This window comes from Salvia hispanica, chromosome 6 (assembly GCF_029641045.1).
Source record: "Salvia hispanica isolate PSC_SH4W2 chromosome 6, Shi_PSC_v1, whole genome shotgun sequence".
Lineage (NCBI taxonomy): Eukaryota > Viridiplantae > Streptophyta > Magnoliopsida > Lamiales > Lamiaceae > Salvia > Salvia hispanica.
This window is the reverse complement of record NC_142697.1, coordinates 37,086,604-37,109,421: the sequence shown is the minus strand read 5'-3', so window position 1 is coordinate 37,109,421 and position 22,818 is coordinate 37,086,604. Positions and strand designations below refer to the sequence as shown.

Sequence of the window (22,818 nt, the reverse complement as noted above, 5' to 3'; positions counted from 1 at the left end):
CTTCCTAATAATGATTTTTTTACTATGTCAAATCCCAGAGGGTCCATTTAGGCCATTTAAATATTAATTTTCAAAATTACAGCATAAATCAAAATGCTTCTTTCTATTCTATATCTATATAGGGTAAGGGATATTCAAAAATAATTAATAAGAATTTTAGTTCATTAAGAATGAATAATAATGAAAGTTATTCTTTTTTTCTAAGTTAGGGTCAATTGGATTCAATTTTTCCTTCTTATATATACATATATAAAATGCGAGTTTTGGCCGTATTTTGATATATTTAAAAGTTATGGGTGAATTTAAATTATTATAAAATATGTAACTCTCATTAATATATATTTAAATATTTTAATGTGCGCTTTGACTAATCTTTAAATAAAATAATGAGCATTTAACAAATTTTGTAATCTCTATTATCTTAATTTTATAATTTATGATATTTTAATTCCATGATCTCTCATATCCTAATTTTGTGCCTATAAAAAAGCATAGAGTTGTAGATGAATTACACACCAACAAAGCATTCTCCATTCTCTCTCAAGCTCTCAACATTTTATTGTATATTTTAGAAACATTGTATTGTTCAATTTTTGGAACTCCATCAAGTTCATCGGTGCCAGAGGGTTTGAGAAGTTATACACCTTAGGAGGAAGTCGTTTCATCTTTAAGGATAATACGTCAATTTGAGAGTACTAACCGTGATGTACTTTGTCTTGCAGAAAGAGTGTTTTTCTCCACTAGACTTATAGTTCGGTTTATTTTATAATTTTCGTTGTGATTTCCATTTTATTTATTTATTTTATTGCAATAGTTAGAGTACCGCGTGTGTATAGTTCGAGAATTCTATGCTAATATTTTTTTACAATTCTTAGAGATGGAAGAATTGTAACATCCTTAACTCAAACAAACATAATATTTATCTTCATCTTTACACAATTTATTATTTTATATATTTATATTCTCACTTGTGCTGTAATTATATTATGTGGTGTCTCAAAAAATAATATTTTATGACTTATGAGTGGTGCACAATATGTATATTTGCAATGAAATAATTAAACATTTTAAAATAGAGTTGATCAAACAATTAGTTGTTCAAACAAAATAAAATAGTCTGCTACCAAATTTTGGTTTACTGATAATACTATTGTTGAAATTAGGATTTGACACTTAATTGTTCCAGGACACAACTGATTTTATATAAAGAATCTAATTATCTTATATATAGGTGATCATACTAAGTAAAATGTATACTTATATTAAATATATTTTACAAAAAGAAAATTTGCAGCATTGAGAATTGTAAAGTAGCATAAAATAGTATAGATGTTTCATATTCCAACAAGCCACGTTTAAAAGTACAATAAATATAGATAAATGTTACAACATTCAAAAGGGCTATATTATTCATTAATATAATACTGTTAATTCAACCAACTAATGTAATATTTTTTCTGTAGTTTATCATTTGAATTTTTTTATGGTCATATTTTGACGTTTTGATTATTATGAGTTATCGATTTATTATTTTGTTAAAAGTGTGATTTACATTATTTTCAGTTGAGAAATATGAAGGATTGTTTTAAACATATTTTTTAAATGTGTCTAACACTTGATATAGTCTCTTCGTCGTTGTCCAAATAATTGTGTCTGCCTTGATTCCATTTCAAATATGTTTAATTTTATGTCTCTAGGTGTAAAATGAATCGAAGGAGCATATATTTAATGAATTGTTATTATAGTAGTATATTTTTATTTTTTTAAAAATTTTATATAGTTATTTATTCATATTTAATTAATCAATTAACAATTGAAAAATATATGACAAAAATATATTCTGTGTTAACACTAGTTATTATAAAATAATAGGCAAAGTCCTTTATTTTCAGTTTAATTGATATACTAGGCCCAATATATTGATTTCGAATTCAATAAACGTCTGTAAATGGAAGCATTGCCTGCTGCCTCTGTTATACTAGTATTTTACATGCTATACATTGCCTTCTCCAAAAAAAATCTAATTAAATAAGTATTTTTTTTATTAATTTTGAAATATCGCGCAATTATTTGTATTGCAACTATATATAACACCCCCAAATTTCAGCATAATACGTTTAGTGCGAATCCAGAAATGACACAGTTTAAATATTGAAAACACTGGAGATATTTTAATTGCAACATAACAACTAAAAGCCATGCATCTGAAATTATAAATTTAGATTTAAACCTAGTGTTATTTCGAATAATTAGCTCTTACTATAAAAGGTACATTAAAGAATAAGATGCTTGCATCTTATAAAGTCATGTTTAAAAAGTAAGGGCAGTTAAACTTTTAGTCATTGTCATTACAACTTTGATATTAAACATATCAAAGCTATGTAAGTTACAATGATTACCAGGTAGTACTATATTGAATTTATAAATTCAAAAACATTTCATATTATATTTCAAGAGCTGACCTCTTGCTTATTCGATTTTAAATCAATAGGTGTATATTTTTCTAGAATTAATGGTAGCTTCAACTTTTGTATGTATCATGACATTTCTATCCTCTTGTCTGCATAAAGTGTAACTCAAAATACTTCGAAAACTGGTCTGAACATTTTGAGCAATGCAGAATTGAAGAATATATCTTGATGAAGGTTGTTTTATGTTAAAAAGCTAAGTAATTATGATTATGATTATTTGTAGCTTAAGTGGCTGACACCTCACTTCCACTTCTTCCACTCAAAACATTCTTAATCTTTGTAATAATAATATTGCCTCCTTTTGGATAGAATTGCTTGAGTGGTAGAGACATTTTTCTTGTAATTAATATTATTAAAATATTTTCCAGTTATCAGATTCCTTCACCATTTCCCTCCAAATGGCGAACTTTCACATGATCCTAGATTTTTCTTCTACTTTTATATATACAATCCAAGTAATTAATTTTGGGTTATATGTGAATGTTACAGCAACGATATTTACTCAATAAAAGAAAAAACATCCCGTCCAAATTCACCACTATTTCGAGATTTTGAGTTTTTAATTTTATACAAGTTTTATAGATGAATGAGGTATTTTTCAATATAGTTTTCTTTGATTTAATGAACGTTAATGTTAATAAACAGGAGTACTCCATAGTTTTCTTAGTCCATCATACTAATAAACATAAATAAAAATGGTGCAGACAATGTGTTTCCAATCAATCACAGTTGCATAAAGAAAATAAAAGAAATAAAAAAAGTGGTTTCCACAATTATATTTTGTTTGACACATTATATGACAATATATCTTACCACTGAATTTTTATTCAATAAATAGAACTTTCAAAAACACATGGTGGTTCTCAAATTAAAACCATTTATAAGAATTTATTGTTGCCTAATGAAAAGAGAAACTCCAAATCTTTTTATCAGAGAGAGGTTATGTAATAACGACATGCACACACGTTGCACGAGGATAGATTTACTACAGGGAGGTACAACTGAAATACACTAGGTACAGCGCAAAATGCACAGGGTACAACGTAAAATGCGCATGGTACAACATAAACATAAATTTTATTCTTTAACCGGAGGATTTGGAGTGTGACGATTGTTTGCTCCAGATCCAGGATAATCCCTATTGATCTCCAAATCCAATCTTCTCTCCACCGTCTGACTCTGATCTACCTGTTTTTTTTCATATGAAAACGTTCAAATTAAACAAAACTATTTGATTTTGATTAGTAATGTTCTTGTGTTTTTATACAAAAGAAATGCTGAGTATAATTAGTAATGTACCTGCAATGCCATCTCTTCAGCTACGGTAACGCCTGGTGTTTCATGCATCACGTTTATAGCCCCTAAAATCGCATCAACAACAAAAAAACAAGTCGAATATTAGCATAAACGATTAGTAATAAAATTGATGAGAATGAGAAACAGCCTAGCTATATAAGTAATTTACTTGTGGCTGCAGTGGGGAGATTGATGAAGGAAATGAGGAGAGAGAAAGCTAGTAGAGAGAGAAGGGAATAATTTGGTGACATTTTTAAGCACAACATTGATGTGTTTGGTTTGATGTATGGAAAACCTGTACCATATTTATACAAGAAAATTTTAGTGTTCCAAAAGTTGGGAATCCTGTTGTGGAGGACTACCTAACCTATGTCTGTTTTAATACACTAAATTGTGGGCTGTCTGCTTTTTGTTGTGTATGGACGTAGATTTTGTTCGATTGATCAAGATTAAATTATTTCGACATTACAGGAGATTTAATCGATTACATGTTAATGTTGGGAAGACCAAAACTCATAAACAAATTGATTTGCGGTGCGCATCATTATCATATGCAAGATTATGTATCGCACCGTATCTACTAAACAAACAACATTCATATAATCTTCATTTTCTACTTGTAATAACGAGACTTATGTATACTTAAATTTTACATGGTAGGGTTTTGATCTATTAAGACCAGATTTAAATACAGAAATGCAGAACACGGTCATACGTAAGGCATTTTTAGGTCATAGTTAGTTTATTTTTAGGTCATGCTAACAAAGCATGACCTAAAATGATCTTAACATGACATAAACCCAAATCTTATAATATGACCTAAAACTACTTAATTATGACCTTCCGTGTTTTGAGTTAATTATTGACCATTAGATGGCTGCATTTCTGGATTTAAACACGTACTTGTTTTGATCATCTCCCTTACATGGTATATTTAAGTTTAATTATATGTTTATTTATCTTGAAAAAGTCTACTTAATGTGTCATGTTATTATACGTTCCACATGAAACAATGTGTGGTCTAAAATAAATGCCTCAACTTAGTTGCTACGGAGGGAGTATAATATAATGTGGGATTTAGTAGGATTCCAAAATTCAAATATTGTTTCATGTAATTGATAATGTGGGATTTAGTAGGATTCCAAAATTCAAATATTGTTTCATGTAATTGATTAAACTATGAGTGATTTGATCTAGTTCAATGCACAGACACAATTATGTCATTGTGTGAGTTGTGCTTGTTTAATTAATGGATTATTAAATAATGGAGCACTAGGTGAGAAATAGATTAAGTCAATGGTGAGAAATATGAAAATAAATCCCACTCAAAAAGGTGGAAACTGGAAAGTGAAAGATGCTACAACATTGAAGATTTTGAATTTGTAGTTCTCATGTACTAATAACCTAAAGTCGGATAGTTGAATCGAGTTTGTATCACGAACGGAATGGATTAATAAGATAAACCAAAATAATTCGACACTAGAATTTCTCAGTAATTGAATTAATTAGTCTCCCAAATCTTCACTATTCCAAACATACTTAAACTCATAAATAAAATAAACCCTGAAAAAGCTAAGATTCCTCAATCAATGAATTAACATAAGAGTGACAGATTGGCATAAAATCAGAGTTATTTTATTAAACATAATGTAAGATTGGATTAGTTTTTGTAGCTCTAGCTAGTACAAATGTACCACTTTCTCCAAATGCAAATTAGTGCGTTTTTGTCGGCCAAATATGTAAAGATGATGCTTTGCTTCTCACACACAGAGAGAAATGTGATCATTGTACCATTGTTTTGTTTCAACTTGAACATATTGACACTTCACACTTGAGTTGGAAGATTATATATGATATATTAATTTAAAGGTTGGATTAGATTATTGTGGGATTAATTGCAATTAGATTAGGTAATTGTGATGGGAATGGCGTACAAAAGCACATGTTGGGGCAAAGATTGTATCACAAATCTTGATACGATATTTCCCTTGGCTCCTTTAGATATATACTAATCCTATGTTAGTGGATCCCAAGATTCTTTCTATCTTAGAAAAATTAAATACTTAAAATATGTTTGGTGAATTACTTCAGTCCCTAATTTTGTTTCTTTGTTTTTCCCATATGCTTAATAACAATTTATATGTCATAATTAGATAACGTTGATATCACTGTGGAATTCATTTGTCGAGAGCGATGTAGTTTGGTCAAATATGGTGCAATTTGTTAAAAAAAAAATTGAATATAGTTTTTTAATGTCTCACATTTAATATGTCAAGTACTTAATCTCTTATGTATAATTACATGTTAGTTCAATTTTGCACATAAGCATAGCCATAGGTTCATTCATCTAGTGGAAATACAAAGTAGTTGTTGCCATTAAAACTTTTTCTATAATTTTTTATAAAAATCTTTAATTGAAACCGCTGATACTCTTCATGAATAGTTTTATTCAAGATCTTGGGCCTTAATTTGATTATATGAATTTTATGGTTATACACTTCTTCGTGACTCGTGAGCCGACATAGTCACCTCAAACTTGGGCCTGCTTAAGGCCGTAAATTAAAAAAATGTGGTGATACAAAATCATAAAAAAATACTCGCTCCGTTCTATAGTAATAGAGACGATTTTTCATTTCCGTCCGTTCCATAGGAATAGAGTCATTTCCCTTTTTAGTAAAAGTCAACACATTTTTCCACACCTACTTTATTCTCTTTTACTTTTTTCTCTTTTCATCTCTCAACCTTTTTCATTTTTCACTTTATTCTCTCTTTACTTAACTCACATAACACAATTTTTCTTAATCTCCGTGACGAAAAATTTTGTCTCCAATTACTATGGAGTGGAGGGAATATATATATGTTGACTAAATGATTTGTTATTTCCGCTAAATTTAACCCAAAAAGATCGTAAATAGTATAGTAACTTTGTTGACAAATATTACTGTGGTTAAATACTGATATTAGTCGCACTATAAGTTATTGAAGACGAAAATGTTTATTCACCCCTCTTTTCTTAAAAATTTGTTTGTATTAATATAATCATGTTATGAAAAATGTTATTTTCGAAAAATATTTAACTCTTCTATCACGAACGACTAAACTAAAAAGAATAAGCACAAATTCACAATTCATATATGATTAATTGAATGATGAATTATACTGTTATGTTATGTTAGAGATAGTACTCCATCCGTCAACAAAAAATAGAGCAATTTGTGTATGGCATAGGTTTTAATGTAGAATTGGTAAAGTAAGAGAGAAGTGAAAAAAGTAAGAGAGAAGAAGAAAAAGTAAGTCAGAAGTAGTGTTAGTGGAATAATGTGTAGGGTTATTATTTGTTAAAAACTTTTCATAAATGAATATGCTCTATTTTTTGTAGACGGCCAAAAATGATAATTGTGCTCTATTTTTAGTGGACGAAGGGAGTAGTATTATTCAATCCTCAATTCTATTCATCTCATAGCTCCAATTATAATATAAATAAAATGAAGACGTGTGCGGACAACTAACTGGACAGTGTGATTTCCACTTAATCCACATAGAAGTTTCTTGGAATCTTCGGATTTAATACATAACATCATTGTAGTAATTTCTTGACAATTCCATTTACAGCCTCTGCCTATCAATAACCCAATAAATTTGTTGGAAATTTTGCAGAATCAAATCCTATGTTTCATCTATAGTAGCACTATTAAATATAGCCTATTTCACACCACACGGCACTTCTAAAAATTAATTTGACCTTCAACCTCAACATGAGCCATTTTTTTTAATCTATAAATACCCTTAGTAGGTTATTATCATCATATCCAGAACAAATTCAAACCCCACCTCCAAGAGAGAAAAAATTGTAAAAAACACAACCAATGGAGTTAAGACTAGCAAACATTTTTCCAAATTTGCTTGTTTTTGGGTTCAAATTTATTTTCACTGACATCGATGATATTTTTTCAAGAATCCATTTCTTCCTCCATGATTTTCCACTGATATTATCAGGAAAGTGGGAAATTTTCAGTGGAAAAAACAGAGAAAAGTCCATCATTTAAGAGAAAAACTCTGCAAGGGATGAAAATATTAAAAACATCCCATTTGCAGATATAAACTCGATGTTGAATAGAGTTGGAATGGTGGGATTGGATGATTGTGAAAATAAAAGTAATCTAGGTGAAGAAGATTTAGTGGGGATGTTTGAGGAGGAAGAGCCTAGTTTCGAGGAGATTAAGGAAACATTCAAGGTGTTTGATGGGGACGAGGATGGTTTTGTTGGCGCTGAAGATTTGCAGAGAGTTGTTCTAAGCTTAGGATTGAAGGAATGTTGCAGTTTTGATGAATGCAAGAATATGATCAAACGTTTCGATGTTAATGGTGATGGTTTGATCGATTTTCAAGAATTTGTGACTCTAATGGATAAATGCCTTGCATAGATAGGTGTTTGGAGATGGCACTTTCGTTTAATCGTTACATATGTACAGCGATGATATTATGTTACAAAACTTTATTTTATAGAAATATACATTGAGTTCTACTTAATTGAACCTTATACCACTCACAATCAAACTAGTCAAATTTCTTGAACACTATCAAATTATCAATATAACAAGATTGTATCACAATTTGTAATAATCACCATAGTTATTCATATTGGAATTGGAGTATCTTTTTGTAGAATTTTCTTTTTAAAAAAATGTACTCCCTCCCTCCGTTTCTTCATAATTGAGTCATTTTTTTATTTCGTGAAGTTTCTTATATACTGAGTCATTTCCATATATGGTAACTTTTTTTTCTTTCTTACTTTACTCTCTTTTATTTTATTCTCTCTACTTTATTCACTTTATACTTTATTCTCTCTCTTACTTTTTTATCTATTTTATTTAACACACTCAACATTCATTTCTTAAACTCCGTGCCGAAAAATTTCGCCTCAATTATGAAGAAACGGAGGGAGTAACAGATTTTCCCGCACGTGTTTATAATTAAATTATCATCTACATATAGATGGATTATAACATAACTAATTTTTAAATGTAAACACATTTATCATTCTAGTAGTTATGTAAAAACATGAATAGTTTGCATATTTTCCTCTCTTGGGCTGTTGGGCAGATACACAAAATCTTCCGACTACTCTATAAAATCTATTCGTCCAGACTATTCAACAATGTAAAATAAAATGCTTGAACGAACGCAAAATTAATCAGATACAACCAAATATTCAGCATAGATGTCTGGGAACAATTTATTCTCTTTGTGAGTAATTACGATTTTATTTCACTCATAAATTTGTTTTCTTTCAATAATTCTTTTTACTATTCTCTCTTCCTTTGTTATTTCTTGCTTTTAACATGATACACATTTTCAAAAAATTTATGCTAAAAATAAAAAGTGAGGAAGTGTTAATACGAAAAAAATAAAATGGTGGACGGGAAAACCATAAAAGCGCATTGAACTACAGTAGTAACGGTTCGTAGAAGGTCATGCCAATTGCCAACACAACAATCTTAATCGAAGTTAAATCTTGAGAGAGAGGAGAGAGAAAAGTGAGAAGACAATAGGGAGTAATATAGTTTATAGAGGAGAGGCATTTGAACATCTGAAGAAAATGATGTTTCATCCAAAAACCCGAGTGAAGAAGTGACAAATTGTGTGGTCTCACAAACCCCCAACACCAAGAAAGTCTATAAACGCCGCCTCCCTCTCCCTCTCCCTCTCCGCCGTCTGTGACACTTGGTAGTAAACATTCCCCTCCTCCAATTTGTGTGTCCTCTGCATCCCCTCACCGCCTGCATACGTTAACCAGTAATTCAACTTCAATTTCCTCATTGCAATTTGTAATGTAGATAGAAAGAAAAAAACCTTGAAAGAAAGAAAGAGATGAGTGTGGGGCCCAGTCGTCGTCGACCCTTTTGAAGACGAATTGCCCCATTTTGCGGCGGCGGTGGGCGGTGGATTGCTCTCTGTATTTCCTAGCCATGATGACATGCCAATGATTCTTGACCGCGTTGTCGGTTCTCCCCGGAAACAAGCGCGCAATCATCGCCCATTTGTTTCCGTACATTCTGTGCGCCGCCATCAGCCTCTCCTCCTCCTCCTCCGTGAACGCCCGCCGGTTTATCCTCGGGTCCAGCTGGTTGAACCACCGCAGCCTGCAGCTTTTCCCTTTTCCAAATCACAAATCAAAATTCAATTCATTTTGAATTTTGTATTTTAATGTTGCACTTAATAAAAAAGAATTGATTAATTTAATTACCAGATCTTCCGTCCAACTTGTCGGCGATGAGATTCCAATTTTGGGGGCCGTAGAGGGCGACCAGCTCCTTCAGTTTGGTGTCCTCGGCAGGGCGCCAATGGCCTCTGGCGCAGAGCTTGGCCTTGCCGTGGGAATGCATGTCGGAGGAGACCTGATCGTCGGATTCAACGGCGGCGTTGAGATCGATGAGATGATCGGCGCCGGAGTCGGAGGAGGTGGAGCCCCAGTTTTCATTGTTGTGGGCGATGGAGAGAAAAGGCATTGGAGAGGCAGGGGAGAGTGGAGAGTAGAAATTGGAAGCGCCATATATAAAGCCACAGCTCTCCATATTTGAACAAAATGAAAATAAAGGAATTTTGTTTTGTGACATAAAAAATGCTACAGTAATGTCAGGATCATCTTTGACGAACCAAAATAGAGCTTCTGATGGGAGAGGGAGACAGAAATTTATGTAAGTAGTAAAACAGAATGGAGTTCAGATTATTAGATATATAGGCTGGTGATGATGATGATGATGTGTGACCTTCTCGCTTCTCTCTGGATAATCAGCAGTAACGTTAATTTATTTGACAAATAATAGGTGTATTTATGTATATTTAATTAAAATATTTAGATGCATATATAGTACGTTGCATAATGCTGTGGTCATATATTTATAATTTTTATATTAATTTTTTATTTTTTTTAAATCATAAATATAATTAGTGCATATTTTAATTCAAATTATAAAAATAATAAAAAGAAAATTCAAATATAAATATAAAAAATAAGGTTAAATGCTAATAAGTCTTTTTAACTTGTCCATATAGTATATTTATAATTTTAATATATAAATAATACATCAAATTATTAATACAACCTTATTTTGATTGTACAAAATTTGGTTGTTTATCATTACTCTAAATAAATACTCTGCTACTTCCCGTTCCACTATAAGAGTCATATTTTACAATTTTCGTTCATTCCACAATAAAAGTCATGTTCCATTTTTATCATAAATGTTAAGTAGGCTTCACGTTCCACTAACTTTTTTTATTTATAAAACTAATACTCCATCAGTCAGATAAAAATATAGATACTTTCCTTTTATATGTCCCACAAAAATATCAACTTCTTTTTTTATAACTTCTTTATCTCTTGTAAAGTGGGCTCTATTATCTACTAACAATAGTTAAATTACTTTTCCTCTCTTTCTACTCTTATTTTAATTCTAGTGACATTCAAAATGTTTTATTTTTGTGGTATAGAGGGTATATAATATATATAGGTGAGACCGAGAGAATGATACCACATTCGAGTACCCGTATATTTTAATTTATGGATTACATTATTATTTTTATTATTATTATTATTATTGTGTAAATAGTACTCCCTCCGTCCTACAAAAGATGTCACACTTTTCTTTTTAATTTGTCCCACAAAAAATGTCATATTTTGTCTTTTGGAAAAAGTTTTTTTCTCACATTAATTATAAAATTATATTTTCTCTCACCACTTAACATACAAAATAACATCTCCTAAAATCTCGTGTCATTTCCTAAGTGTGACATCTTTTCTGGGACGGAGAGAGTACTAGTAGTAACAATTTATAAACAGATAAATTATTTATAGAAATTAAAAGATAAAGGAAAAAGATAAAAGACTAAACTAAACAGATTGGAAGAAGCATAGGGATTGAGGCAGCACTCAACAGATTGGAAGTGAGGATAATGACTTAGATTTTGCTACTACTACTATTTTTGTTTATTGAGTGGGAAAAAAAATAGTAAAAAAAAAAAAGAAATTGGAGTTAATATTTTTTAAGCACGAAAAAAGATGTGTAATATAGAAAGATGTGTAATATAGAGTACTGCTTAAATAAATAAGATAATAAAGTATAAGGGAGGAAAAAGTAGATAATAAAATAAAAGTATTCTACTTTTTTACTAAAATAGAAAATAACTCTACTATTATGAAATCCCCAGAATAGAAAAATGACTCAGGAACTATTGTGCATTTGGTGATTTGGACAAGTCGGATCTTGTAAGTTATAGATTTGTAAGAGAAGATTGAGTCGATTTGCTCTTAAAACATAGATTAATAGTCAAGAAAAAGTTGGGGCATTTGGAGTGTTGGTTAAGTGGAAAATTAGACAAATAATCGAAGTAATTTCTGATTCTTAGTTTCTTCACTTACACACACACTTCATATACAACTGCCTCATTACTTTTAGTTACTCCATATGAGAGAAGGAGAATTAATCACACCTAATGTATAAATAAATATACTAGTACTACAAGTAAATAGGTATTTTCTCTATGTACGTATATTTGTACGTATGGAGGAATGTATGTCTTAATAGTATTTAGATTTACAGACACACATGTCACTCTGCATAAATACAGCCCCACTCTATCCCTATCAATCCAAATCCAAATCCCATATATCTACGCGATTTCCTCTCTGTAAAAAGATTTTAATTACATCATACTATGATAATGACTGCATTTAATTTTACAGTAAATCCATGGGTACAAAAGATTTGGTTTCGCCCCCCGAGACTGATCATATTATTAGTAAAATAAATTGACACTGGATGCCTCCTCACCAATAATTAAAACAATAAAGTTATGCGAACCAAATTTTGTACAATCAAAAATTGGATTATTTGAAAAAAAATATAATTTATTTATGTATTTAATTAAAAAGTATAGACATATACATAGTATAGGGAACGTTCATAATAGTATGGTATTTGTGTATAATTTTTTAAATTTTTTTAAATCATAAAATATAATTAATGCATATTTTAATTCAAATTTGAAAAATAATAGAGAAATAATTCAAATATAAAAATAAAAAATTGAAAATGAGACCAAAAACTAATAAAGTGTTTTTAATTTGTTAACTAACTATATTTAGTACTCCCTCTGTCCCGCTTAAAATGACACGTTTCCCTTTTTAGTTTGTCCCAACTAAGATGACACATTTCCTTTTTTGGTAACTTTCTCTCTCCAATTAATACACTCAACCACTTTTTTTAACTCCTATTAAAATATCCATCTTTCTTTATCTCTCTACAATACTTAGACACACATTCTCTCTCTCCAATTAAACACTTTAACCAATAACTCCTTAAACCCCGTGCCGGCTAAGCAATGTGTCATCTTAGCCGGGACGGAGGGAGTATTTTAATATTTAATTAACACATCAAAATTATTAATATAATCTTATTTTGGTTGTACAAAACTTAGTTGTTTATCCGTTATAAGTTCTATCCATATATGTTCTGATCGCCAACTCATACTTCATCCGATTGCATTTTATTGAAATTGAGAGAATACCCCAAATGATTTTGACTTTACTTTTTTTGTTTCCGAATGAACTTTCATTAACTAGCACTAGTTTGGTGTGAACTAGCACTAGTTTAATGGGAACTTTTAGGGGTAATTCATCAAATTTGTTTAGATCTAAAATAATAACATACCCTTCATATGATAAATGTCCGATAGTATGTCGATCGGTTAATTCAATAACAAATGGTGCTCAATTGAATTTTATTTTGAGCACGGATTTTGTCGGTAAAAAAAAAAAGAAAAATGGATTCAAGTAGAGTTTTATGGAATGTATCAATAAGCTAGACCCATACTCCGAGTTGTTTCATGCCATAAATAAACACGAACACTCAAAAAATCCGTTGCTTTGTCATTACTCTAATTAAAATGTTTCAAAAACAAATATCGCTCTCAATTCTCTTCGCTAGGATTATAATCCATCGTAAATTGGTGATTTTGTGTCATTTACGAGGAAAATAAGAGCTTCTAACAGCAACGGATCCATAATTTTAAATTATTAGTCGAACAAATTAAAGAATAAATTAAATATTTGAATAATTTTACTACAAAAATATACTCCATAGTATGTAAATTAAGTATTATATTCATAAACTTTTTCTATGTAATTTATCCCAAAAAAATGTCACACACATAAAAAATTCACCTCATCAGTGGCGGACGCAGAATTGAACGTGAGTATGGGCTAAATTTTCGAAATTTACCTTAAAAATAAATTTGTATGTAATTTAGATTATTAATAGGGGCTTTTATATAATAATATGTATAAAATATGAATAAATTTTAGAATTTTATAGTAGAAAAAAGTTAAAAAAGTAAATTTATTAGGGGCTAAAGCCCTCCCCCATTGTACGTAGGTATGCTAGTGCACCTCATTATATATACTATTCCAGCCCGCCATTAAAGACAAAATGCTTATGCGATAAATTTAAACAAAATTTATTAATTGAAGAGACAATTAAGGCTTTAATGTATAATAATATCAATGAATAAGGTTGTAAAGCAATACAAATTCAGTTTATTAATGCATGAGAAAATAATGACCAGATTCAGAAAATTGGGACGAAAAAGTTGTGCCCAAAAATGAGATTCCACCGATACAAAGAAGAATCGGCTTACAAAGTAGCATGGGGAAAGGGTCGATCGAACCCCTTAAAATCCATCCATGGCCTCAAATTATAATTTCTCTTGCTTGTCTTTCATACATGGGATTCATCCTTCGGTCATGATATTTGAATTAAATCATTTTTGTATATCTTCTATTTTACTATTGTATTATATTTACATTAAAACTGATATTGTATATTAGTAAGACTATTAGAAATTGATAGAAGTAATTACTTTATAAAATTTACAATTCTGACTTTCGATTATATAATGGCAGGTATTGAATGTAATTTTAGGATCTAATTAAGAACAACATTAACACTTGTATATAGTAGGGTTTTATTTGGTGCTTATTTACAATTAATTAAGTGTAAAAATAGTACCCACATTTTGTTTATGGGCAGTAGGAGAATAAGAGCATCCGCAACGCTGCCTCGTTGCGGTCTCGGTCTCGTCTCGACGAGACAAGACGGCATCGAGACAGTGTTGCGGCTCCCGTCTCGTCTCGATGAGACGAGATATCTCGACGCCCGACGCGTCCCGGCAGTAGCGGAGCCAGAAATTTTACGGTGGGGGGCCCAAACGACCATTGAAATTTGTGTTCAGTGCTAATGAGACACGGAAACAGCTCGAACATAAGCAATATAAAAAGCCACACGTGAAAAATAGATGATGAATTTGTTAGAATATACTATAACACCAATTTTACTAATAATAATATGTTTACATATTTATAGATCAGATAGTTAATGTTCCAAAAAAAATTATAATAAAAGAAATAAACAAAATTGATTTTATTAATAGTATCATGTAATATTTAAAATATTTATAGAGTCAAAGAATCAGTTTGTACTCTGAAAATCTAATATATACGAATATGAGAACATAAAAAAAAATTACTAAATCAAGAAGAAGAAAAAAAAGTAAATGAACAAGAAGCGTAGACTAAATGATTCAAAAATGTAAGCAGCATATTTTTAAATATGAGAACTGAGAACTACTCTGGGAGAGTTTCGAACCATGGACCTCACAAACAAATGACCGACACTGAGACCAACTGCACTATATTGTTGATATATTAAACATTGCATAAACATAAATATATAGTAATTAGGAAAATGGCTTAGGGGCCCAAGGGCCCCCCTGGGCCCACCGTGGCTCCGCCCCTGCGTCCCGACGAGGCCAGCCTCGAGCTGACGAGACACGCGCCCGGAGCCACGTGGCGCGCGCGGGCGGCTGACGTGACGCCCACTCGCTATGACTTCATAATTCAATTTTTTTTAAAAAAAAAATCAGATTTTTCAAAAAAAAAAATTAAAAAAAAAACGGTAATATGACCGTTGAACGGTCATATTTTTAATTTTTTTTTTATTTTATATTCTATATATACTCTTCTCCATTCTCCATTTTACACACAAACACACATCTATTCTCTCATCTCTCTTTCTTTCCTCTCCAATCACTTCTATAAAATCATTCCTTTATTTTTTTCTTCTCCCAAATTTAATCAATTATGGATCCATTTGAGCAAATGCGTCGAATAATGGAAGAATCGCTAGAAGAAGATCGACGTAGGGAGGAGGAAGCCGCCGCGCCTCCTAGGCGACGCCGGACATACATCCACCGTAACCGGGAGGAAGCCGCCGCAAGGTTGGAACGTGATTACTTCAGTCCGAACCCGGTGTGGGGAGATATCTACTTCCATCGCCGTTTCCATATGTCACGCCCGCTATTTTTGCATATCGCGAGTACATTGGCGGCACGAGAAGAGTTCTTTAGAGAAGGGTTCGACGTTGTTGGCCGTCCTAGCCACACGACGCTCCAGAAATGTACTGCGGCGATCCGTCAGCTTGCTACTGGACAAACGACGGATGCGTTCGACGAATACCTGCACGTCGGAGAATCCACTGGGCGACTTTGTTTGTTGAACTTCTGCAAAGGCATCCGAGCAGCCTTCACCGCCGAATTTCTGAAGAAGCCAACCACCGCAGATTGTCAGTTTCTGCTCCGTCTTCACGAACAAGTGCACGGATTCCCCGAGATGCTCGGGAGTGTCGATTGCATGCATTGGCAATGGAAGAATTGCCCTGTGGCGTTGAGGGGGTCATACACGAGCGGCCACAAAGGCACCCACCCCACCGTTATACTCGAGGCCGTCGCCGACTACCGGCTATGGATTTGGCATGCGTATTTCGGGGTCCCCGGCTCGAACAACGACGTCAACGTGCTTAACAACTCCGACCTCTTCGCTGAAGTTCTGAATGGTAAAGCATCGACCATCAACTTCGTCGCTAACAATCGCCAATATAAAATGGGGTACTATCTTGCCGACGGCATCTATCCGAAGTGGCCAACCTTCGTGAAGACGTTCAACAGGCCTGCGGACGAAAAGCAGTCTCTTTTTGCGCAGAAGCAAGAGTCTGCTCGCAAGGATGTGGAGAGAGCGTTTGGGGTTCTCCAACCTCGATGGAACATTATCAAAGCCCCGGCTCGACAGTGGTTTATGGAGAATATGGTCGACATCATGTATACGTCATACGTGCATAATCTTGCACAACATGATTGTCGCCGACGAAGGACCTGAGGCGGGAAATTGGTTCGACCCTGAAACCCCGGGAAGCTCAACCGCAAGTAGTCCGCCTCGAACGGGAGTGCATCCGTCTTTGCAAGAGCGGTTGTCTATTCGGGCAAGGACACGTGATTCTACCGCCCACGCCCAACTCCACGAGAATCTAATGGAGCACATTTGGGCAAAATTTGGCAACCGTTAGATGATCGTCACTAGAGAACTCCTTCTTCTGCTTCTTTACCTCCATTTTTTTTTATTTGAGTTTAAGTGTGCAATTTGTAATTTCTAGTTTTTTAATTATGCCTTTTTTATTTTTTTAGGTATTTAAATTGTAATTTTATTTTATTTATAATGAAGTGTGTTTTTTATTAATTGAATTTGTTGGAATTAAAAATAAAAAATGAAATTGAATGAATAGTTAAGAGATGGTAAAGAGATGGAGAAATGCAGGTGTTGTCTCTTAGTTAAGAGATGAGCTGCAAAGTACAGTGGGGCCCTTGAAAAGTGAAGAGATGAGACAGTTAAGAGACGGATAAGAGACAGCGTTGCGGATGACCTAAGCATTAAGTACGTCCCTAGCTCTTACTGAAGGAGTAAGAAAAACAAAATAAGGAGCAACATCAAAGGCACCATTTAACAACGGACGAATTCATATGGAACACCCAAAAATCCGCTGTAAATAATCATGTTTACCAACGAACAAAGGTTGCATCTACGGCATTGTTGCTAAACCATTTACCTACGAACGATGGCTGTCAAAAAATTAGTCAGTAATGTCATGTTCTTGAAAGAACGCCTTGACGTATTAACACCAGACATTACCCCGATAAACTAGTGGTTTTTTGTCACAATTCTATCAAGTATACACCTAGTAAAGTAATATAAAGATGAAATCACCTCCGTCAAGCATACACCAAATTTAGACAGTAAATTTACCAATGGATTATTCGTCAATAAATGATGATCTCTTTTGTAAATACCGATTTTTTGTAGTGTGTCCAAGCTCAAAACGTCCCACTAATGAGACCAATGGAGCATAAACTAAGAACTTATGACACTTTGACCATGTAATATGATTATAAGAAGATATGAGTATAAATTAGTGTAATAGTAGTACTTCTAGAGTTTTTCATTATGCTAGCCCTGCCACAGCCAACATGAATTCTTTGTACAATTCTATGAAATTGATTGTACGCCTATTGGAAATCCTGCTGTTTAGACTCATCTACAGACAATTTACATATTTGAACATATGAATTAAATAGATATGCATATATGTGATGAAATGTCATACAAAACTACTGTAGCTGGTCTGACCCATCATACTGTATACATATAATCATATACATAGGTTTCAACTCTTTCATTACAGATATACGACTATATTGTCAGCACTGTTGTCTTACAAATAGCTCTTCAACTCATACTATTACTGTTACTCCCTCCGTCCCGGAGTATTAGACTCACTTCTTTTGGGCACATGATTTAAGGAAGTGATATTTAAATAGTTAAAGTGGAGAGAGTAAAGTATGAGAGAGGGAAAAAGTAGGGGAGAGAAGAGAGAAAAAAGTAGGTGGAGAATAAAATAAGATAGATGCTTTTTGCTAAAAAAGGAAATGAGTCTAATATGTTGGGACATCCCAAAAAAGAAAGTTGGTCTAATACCTTGGGACGGAGGGAGTACTATTTTTGCTGTAACATTTCATTATATACAATACGACACAAAAATATTATAAACCCTATGTATACTACCTAGGTTTAATCATTTCTTCTCTTGGAAGATATGATCGCATTACATTATTGTTTATTTCACATGTTAATTTCATTAACACCCTTATAACCAAACTAATAAATTAAATTCAGATGTTCAAGTAGTACTCTCTCCGTTCAATATTCATTTTTTCTATTTTGAGAAGTTTTAAATTAATTAAATCATTTTTATTTTTTGCAAAAAGTTAACTCATTTTTTACTTTATCATCTCTTCATCCCTCTTACTTTATTTATCTTCCACTAAAATACTATTCTTCATTTTTGTGCTATAAAGAAAGGCCTTAATTAACAAGGAAAAGGAAAGGAAATGAGAGAGTACTAAATTAAATTCAATGTTAAATTAGTAGAAAGTCTTATAGTACATGTTGTTAATAAAGTGTCTATTTTTCCGGTAATTTAATTGTACCTTCAAACCCAGTCACAGACGTTTTCATTTATGAGATTGCAGTGAAGGTACGAATTTGCAGTAAACCTAATTCTTTACTTGGTCAACAACTTTGAAACTGGATTATTATGCCACAATTAATAATACTGTTAAAGAATGAAATCCAATAAATGGATTTGACGTAAATTCACAGCTCCTTTAATTGAGAAAACGTTTAAGATACTCTAATACATGTATTCTATTCCCTCGGTTCCATATTAGCGAAAATGTTTCTTTTCGTCATGGAGATTAAGAAAAATTGTGTTAAGTTAGTTAAGTAAAAGGGAGAGTAAAGTGGAAAATGAAAAAGGTAAAGAGATGCATAGAAAATAAAGTAAGAGAAAGTAAAGTATGTGTGGAAAAATGTGTTGACTTTACTATGTAACGTACTAAAATAGGAAATGGCTCTAGTACTATGGAATATGCTAAAATGACAAAATGATTTTATTACTATGAAACGAATACAGTACTTATTTATAAAAAAAAAATTGTTTTATTAATACTCCACATCTTAGTAAACACTAAAATTCCAAAACAACACCATTTTGTGTGCCGGAGAAGCTGCTTCTCCAACTACAGAAATTTTACCGCTAACGTTGGTTAACGGTAAATTCACTTTTTTTCTTTTTCGATTTAACTATGTAAATTAGTATATTTACATAATATGGAGTACATAAAATAGGTTGTGCCTAGTGGTATAAGACGTGGCTTCGCCTTGCTCCATGAGTTCGCAATTTTAAACATTTCCTGTTTTTTTTTCTCTTTTTCGCCTTTTACTCTATTTAATTTCTCGTTTTCCACATTACCAATTTAGTCCTAGGAGTATATAAATATATATTAAAAATTTAAAATTATGTGATGATTTATAGGGAAATACAAATTATCCAATTTTGTTATCTGATTTTTCAGTGGCTTAGATCTTCGAGAATAAATTGGTGCTTCGTTGATCGATCACACGTGTTTGCCTCCTTGACTGTTCCCACGTATGGCAACTAACAGATATCGCACGTGTTGATTTCTCTATTGTCTATTCTTCATTTAAATTTGGTTTAGACACTTAGTTAGGGAGTTCACCATAAAGATAAACTTACAGAGTAGGAGTACTCTATTCTGTTTTAAAAAAATCATGCGTATTGTATTATTATTGGTAAAACCCAAATACCAAATTTCGATTAAGAAAAAGGGTAGGGAATCGATTATGATTTTTGTTGTTCAATAATCCTAATCTTCGTTTCGAAATGAACTGAAAGAGGAGGACGAAGAAGCAACGAGAGAATTAGTTACTGTATTTTTTTCTTCTAAAATTCAACAATGGTAGGCGATCGACCGGCTAGCCAATTTCCGGCGCTGGCCGGTCCGCTCGCCGGACCATTGCAATCGGCGAGCGTGTAATCGGCTAGAGAATCGGCGAGCGCTCGCCGATCCGCTCACCGCCATTGTAGGCTGGCGAGCGATCGGTCAGCGCGCGCATTTTTATTATTATTTTTATAAATTTCTGAAACACTATATATACGCGATTTGAACGTCATTTTCATTTGCACCGCTTGTGTTAACGAGCTATCTCTCTCTTAATTTCTGTACAAGAGCAACAACGCAAAATGAGTAACGCGCTTTTTTAACGAGCAGTCCCAGGGCGTCGGTCCGACCATCAGTTTTGTCGCCAACGGCAACCGGCATGATATGGGCTACTACTTGGCGGATGGGATATATCCTAGGTGGCCCGTCTTTGTGAAGACGATCGGATGCGCAAACGAAGACAGGAAGGCCTACTTTGCGGAACGACAGGAGTCGGCGCGCAAGGACGTGGAACGCGCATTTGGTGTGCTCCAGGCTCGATGGGCGGCAATTAAGGGTCCAATGCGTTTGTGGCATGTCGACTACATTGCTTCTATAATGTACGCCTGTATTATCATGTACAACATGATAGTCGAAGATGAAGGTGTATGACTGACTAGTTGGGCCAATGACGATGAACCCAGTCCAAGCCACGGCGTGGACACCCCCAACGTACGACGGGGGGGTACCTCACGACGAAAGCGGCCGCCTCCAGGCACATGCCGACATGCGCCAAGTGGATGCCCATATTCAACTCCAAAAGGATTTAATTGAAGAGTTGTGAGCGCGGAGGACTGCACGGCGATAGTTGTTTTTTGTTTTATTATGTATTTTTTTTAATCATGTAATTTTATTTTTTTTGGACGCACTTTTTAAATTTAAATGAAATTATTGCATTTTCTCGTATATGTGTCATACTTTTAATTCCGTAAATCTTTAGTTGTTTTTTTAATTTTGTTTGATGTGGCTAGCCTATTGCTTGTCCAATTGCTTGTCTTGATGATGTGTCAGAAGAAATTTTAGTGCTGATAATGTGGCAGAAGGAATTTGTGGCTAGTCTATAGCTGACCTAAAGCCATAGTAGATGCTCTAAGGGAAAATTATATAGTTACAATTAATATAATATGGCCTTATTGTTGTGTCCGTACCACACAGGTTAGTTGTTAGTCCATCCACCATAAAACATGGAGTATAAATTGAGAGTATAATGTAAATGAAAATTTAGACGGAAAAACATATAAAAACATGCCTATCCACATAATAAATATCATGACACTAACACGTAGCATGTTCAAACATATATTAAATGACGTGGACCTACTTCTATTTCATGTCGTTGGACCAAAAAGACTTCAAAGATAACTGCTTGCTAGTACTATTTGTTTCAACATTAGCTTAGCAGCACCGTGAGAGTGAGAATGAGTTAAATGATAGTACTATTGTACAATATAAAATTATAATAATGCTATATCTTAAAATATTGTTCAATTATAATTAAACCAATATAGTAATAAGTTGTACTACATGCCTAGAAAATTAAGTTACAAGACAAAACATAACAAAAAAAAATTCAATGTAAACATATTACGGAAAGCTGAATTCTCAATTCCATACCAAAGCATTAAATGGATCTAAATTCAACATTAAGATGGTATGTCGTAGGGGTACAATTGCACATACGCGGATGTCAATATATCGCTCTAGTCCATCGTATTTCAGTTCACCCCTAGAAGATTAATCGTGTGTGGACTAGTTGAATTGAAATTTTATCAGATCAGAAATTTTTACTAACCTAGCTCTAAATGTTCAAGTTTTGAGCTAACCCAGCTAGCATGATAAGTGTTTCATAATAACAATAAGAAGAAGAATTATTTTCCCTATATCAAATATTAAAAATAAAAATTCCTACCAAATTAACACTATGAAGCCATGAATGGGCTTCACATCGCGACACCATGGGTCGAGGGGAGGGGGGGCATGGCAGAAGGCCCACCACCTCACCCTCCCTAGCGGAACTCCAGACGACACAGACACAACGCGTGCCGATGTTTGGATTCATGCTCACCCATTGCTATTGCTGAGCATGTTGTTTTCTCAAAAAAAATCTCCAAGTGCATATGATCAGTGATGATGTGTATAAGAACAATTTTGTACATATCACCCAAAGGCCAAAGACAAGTGTGAAGAATAGATAACTAGAGTGACCCCCCATGATATTCATGTTCCCTCATTGTGACCAAATAGGGTTCCACCACTCTTCAACAAG

General features: G+C 33.1%; 1 protein-coding gene across 1 annotated transcript; it reads right to left on the bottom strand.

Moving 5' to 3' along the window:
- Positions 1-9,160: 9,160 nt before the first annotated feature.
- Positions 9,161-10,514, bottom strand: LOC125208295 (transcription factor MYB117-like). Its single transcript, XM_048107876.2, has 3 exons — positions 10,015-10,514; positions 9,621-9,923; positions 9,161-9,547 (listed from the first exon to the last, which is right to left on the bottom strand). The coding sequence occupies exons 1-3, from the start codon at positions 10,382-10,384 to the stop codon at positions 9,417-9,419; spliced, it is 804 nt and encodes a 267-aa protein (XP_047963833.1). The 5' UTR covers positions 10,385-10,514; the 3' UTR covers positions 9,161-9,416.
- Positions 10,515-22,818: the final 12,304 nt, after the last annotated feature.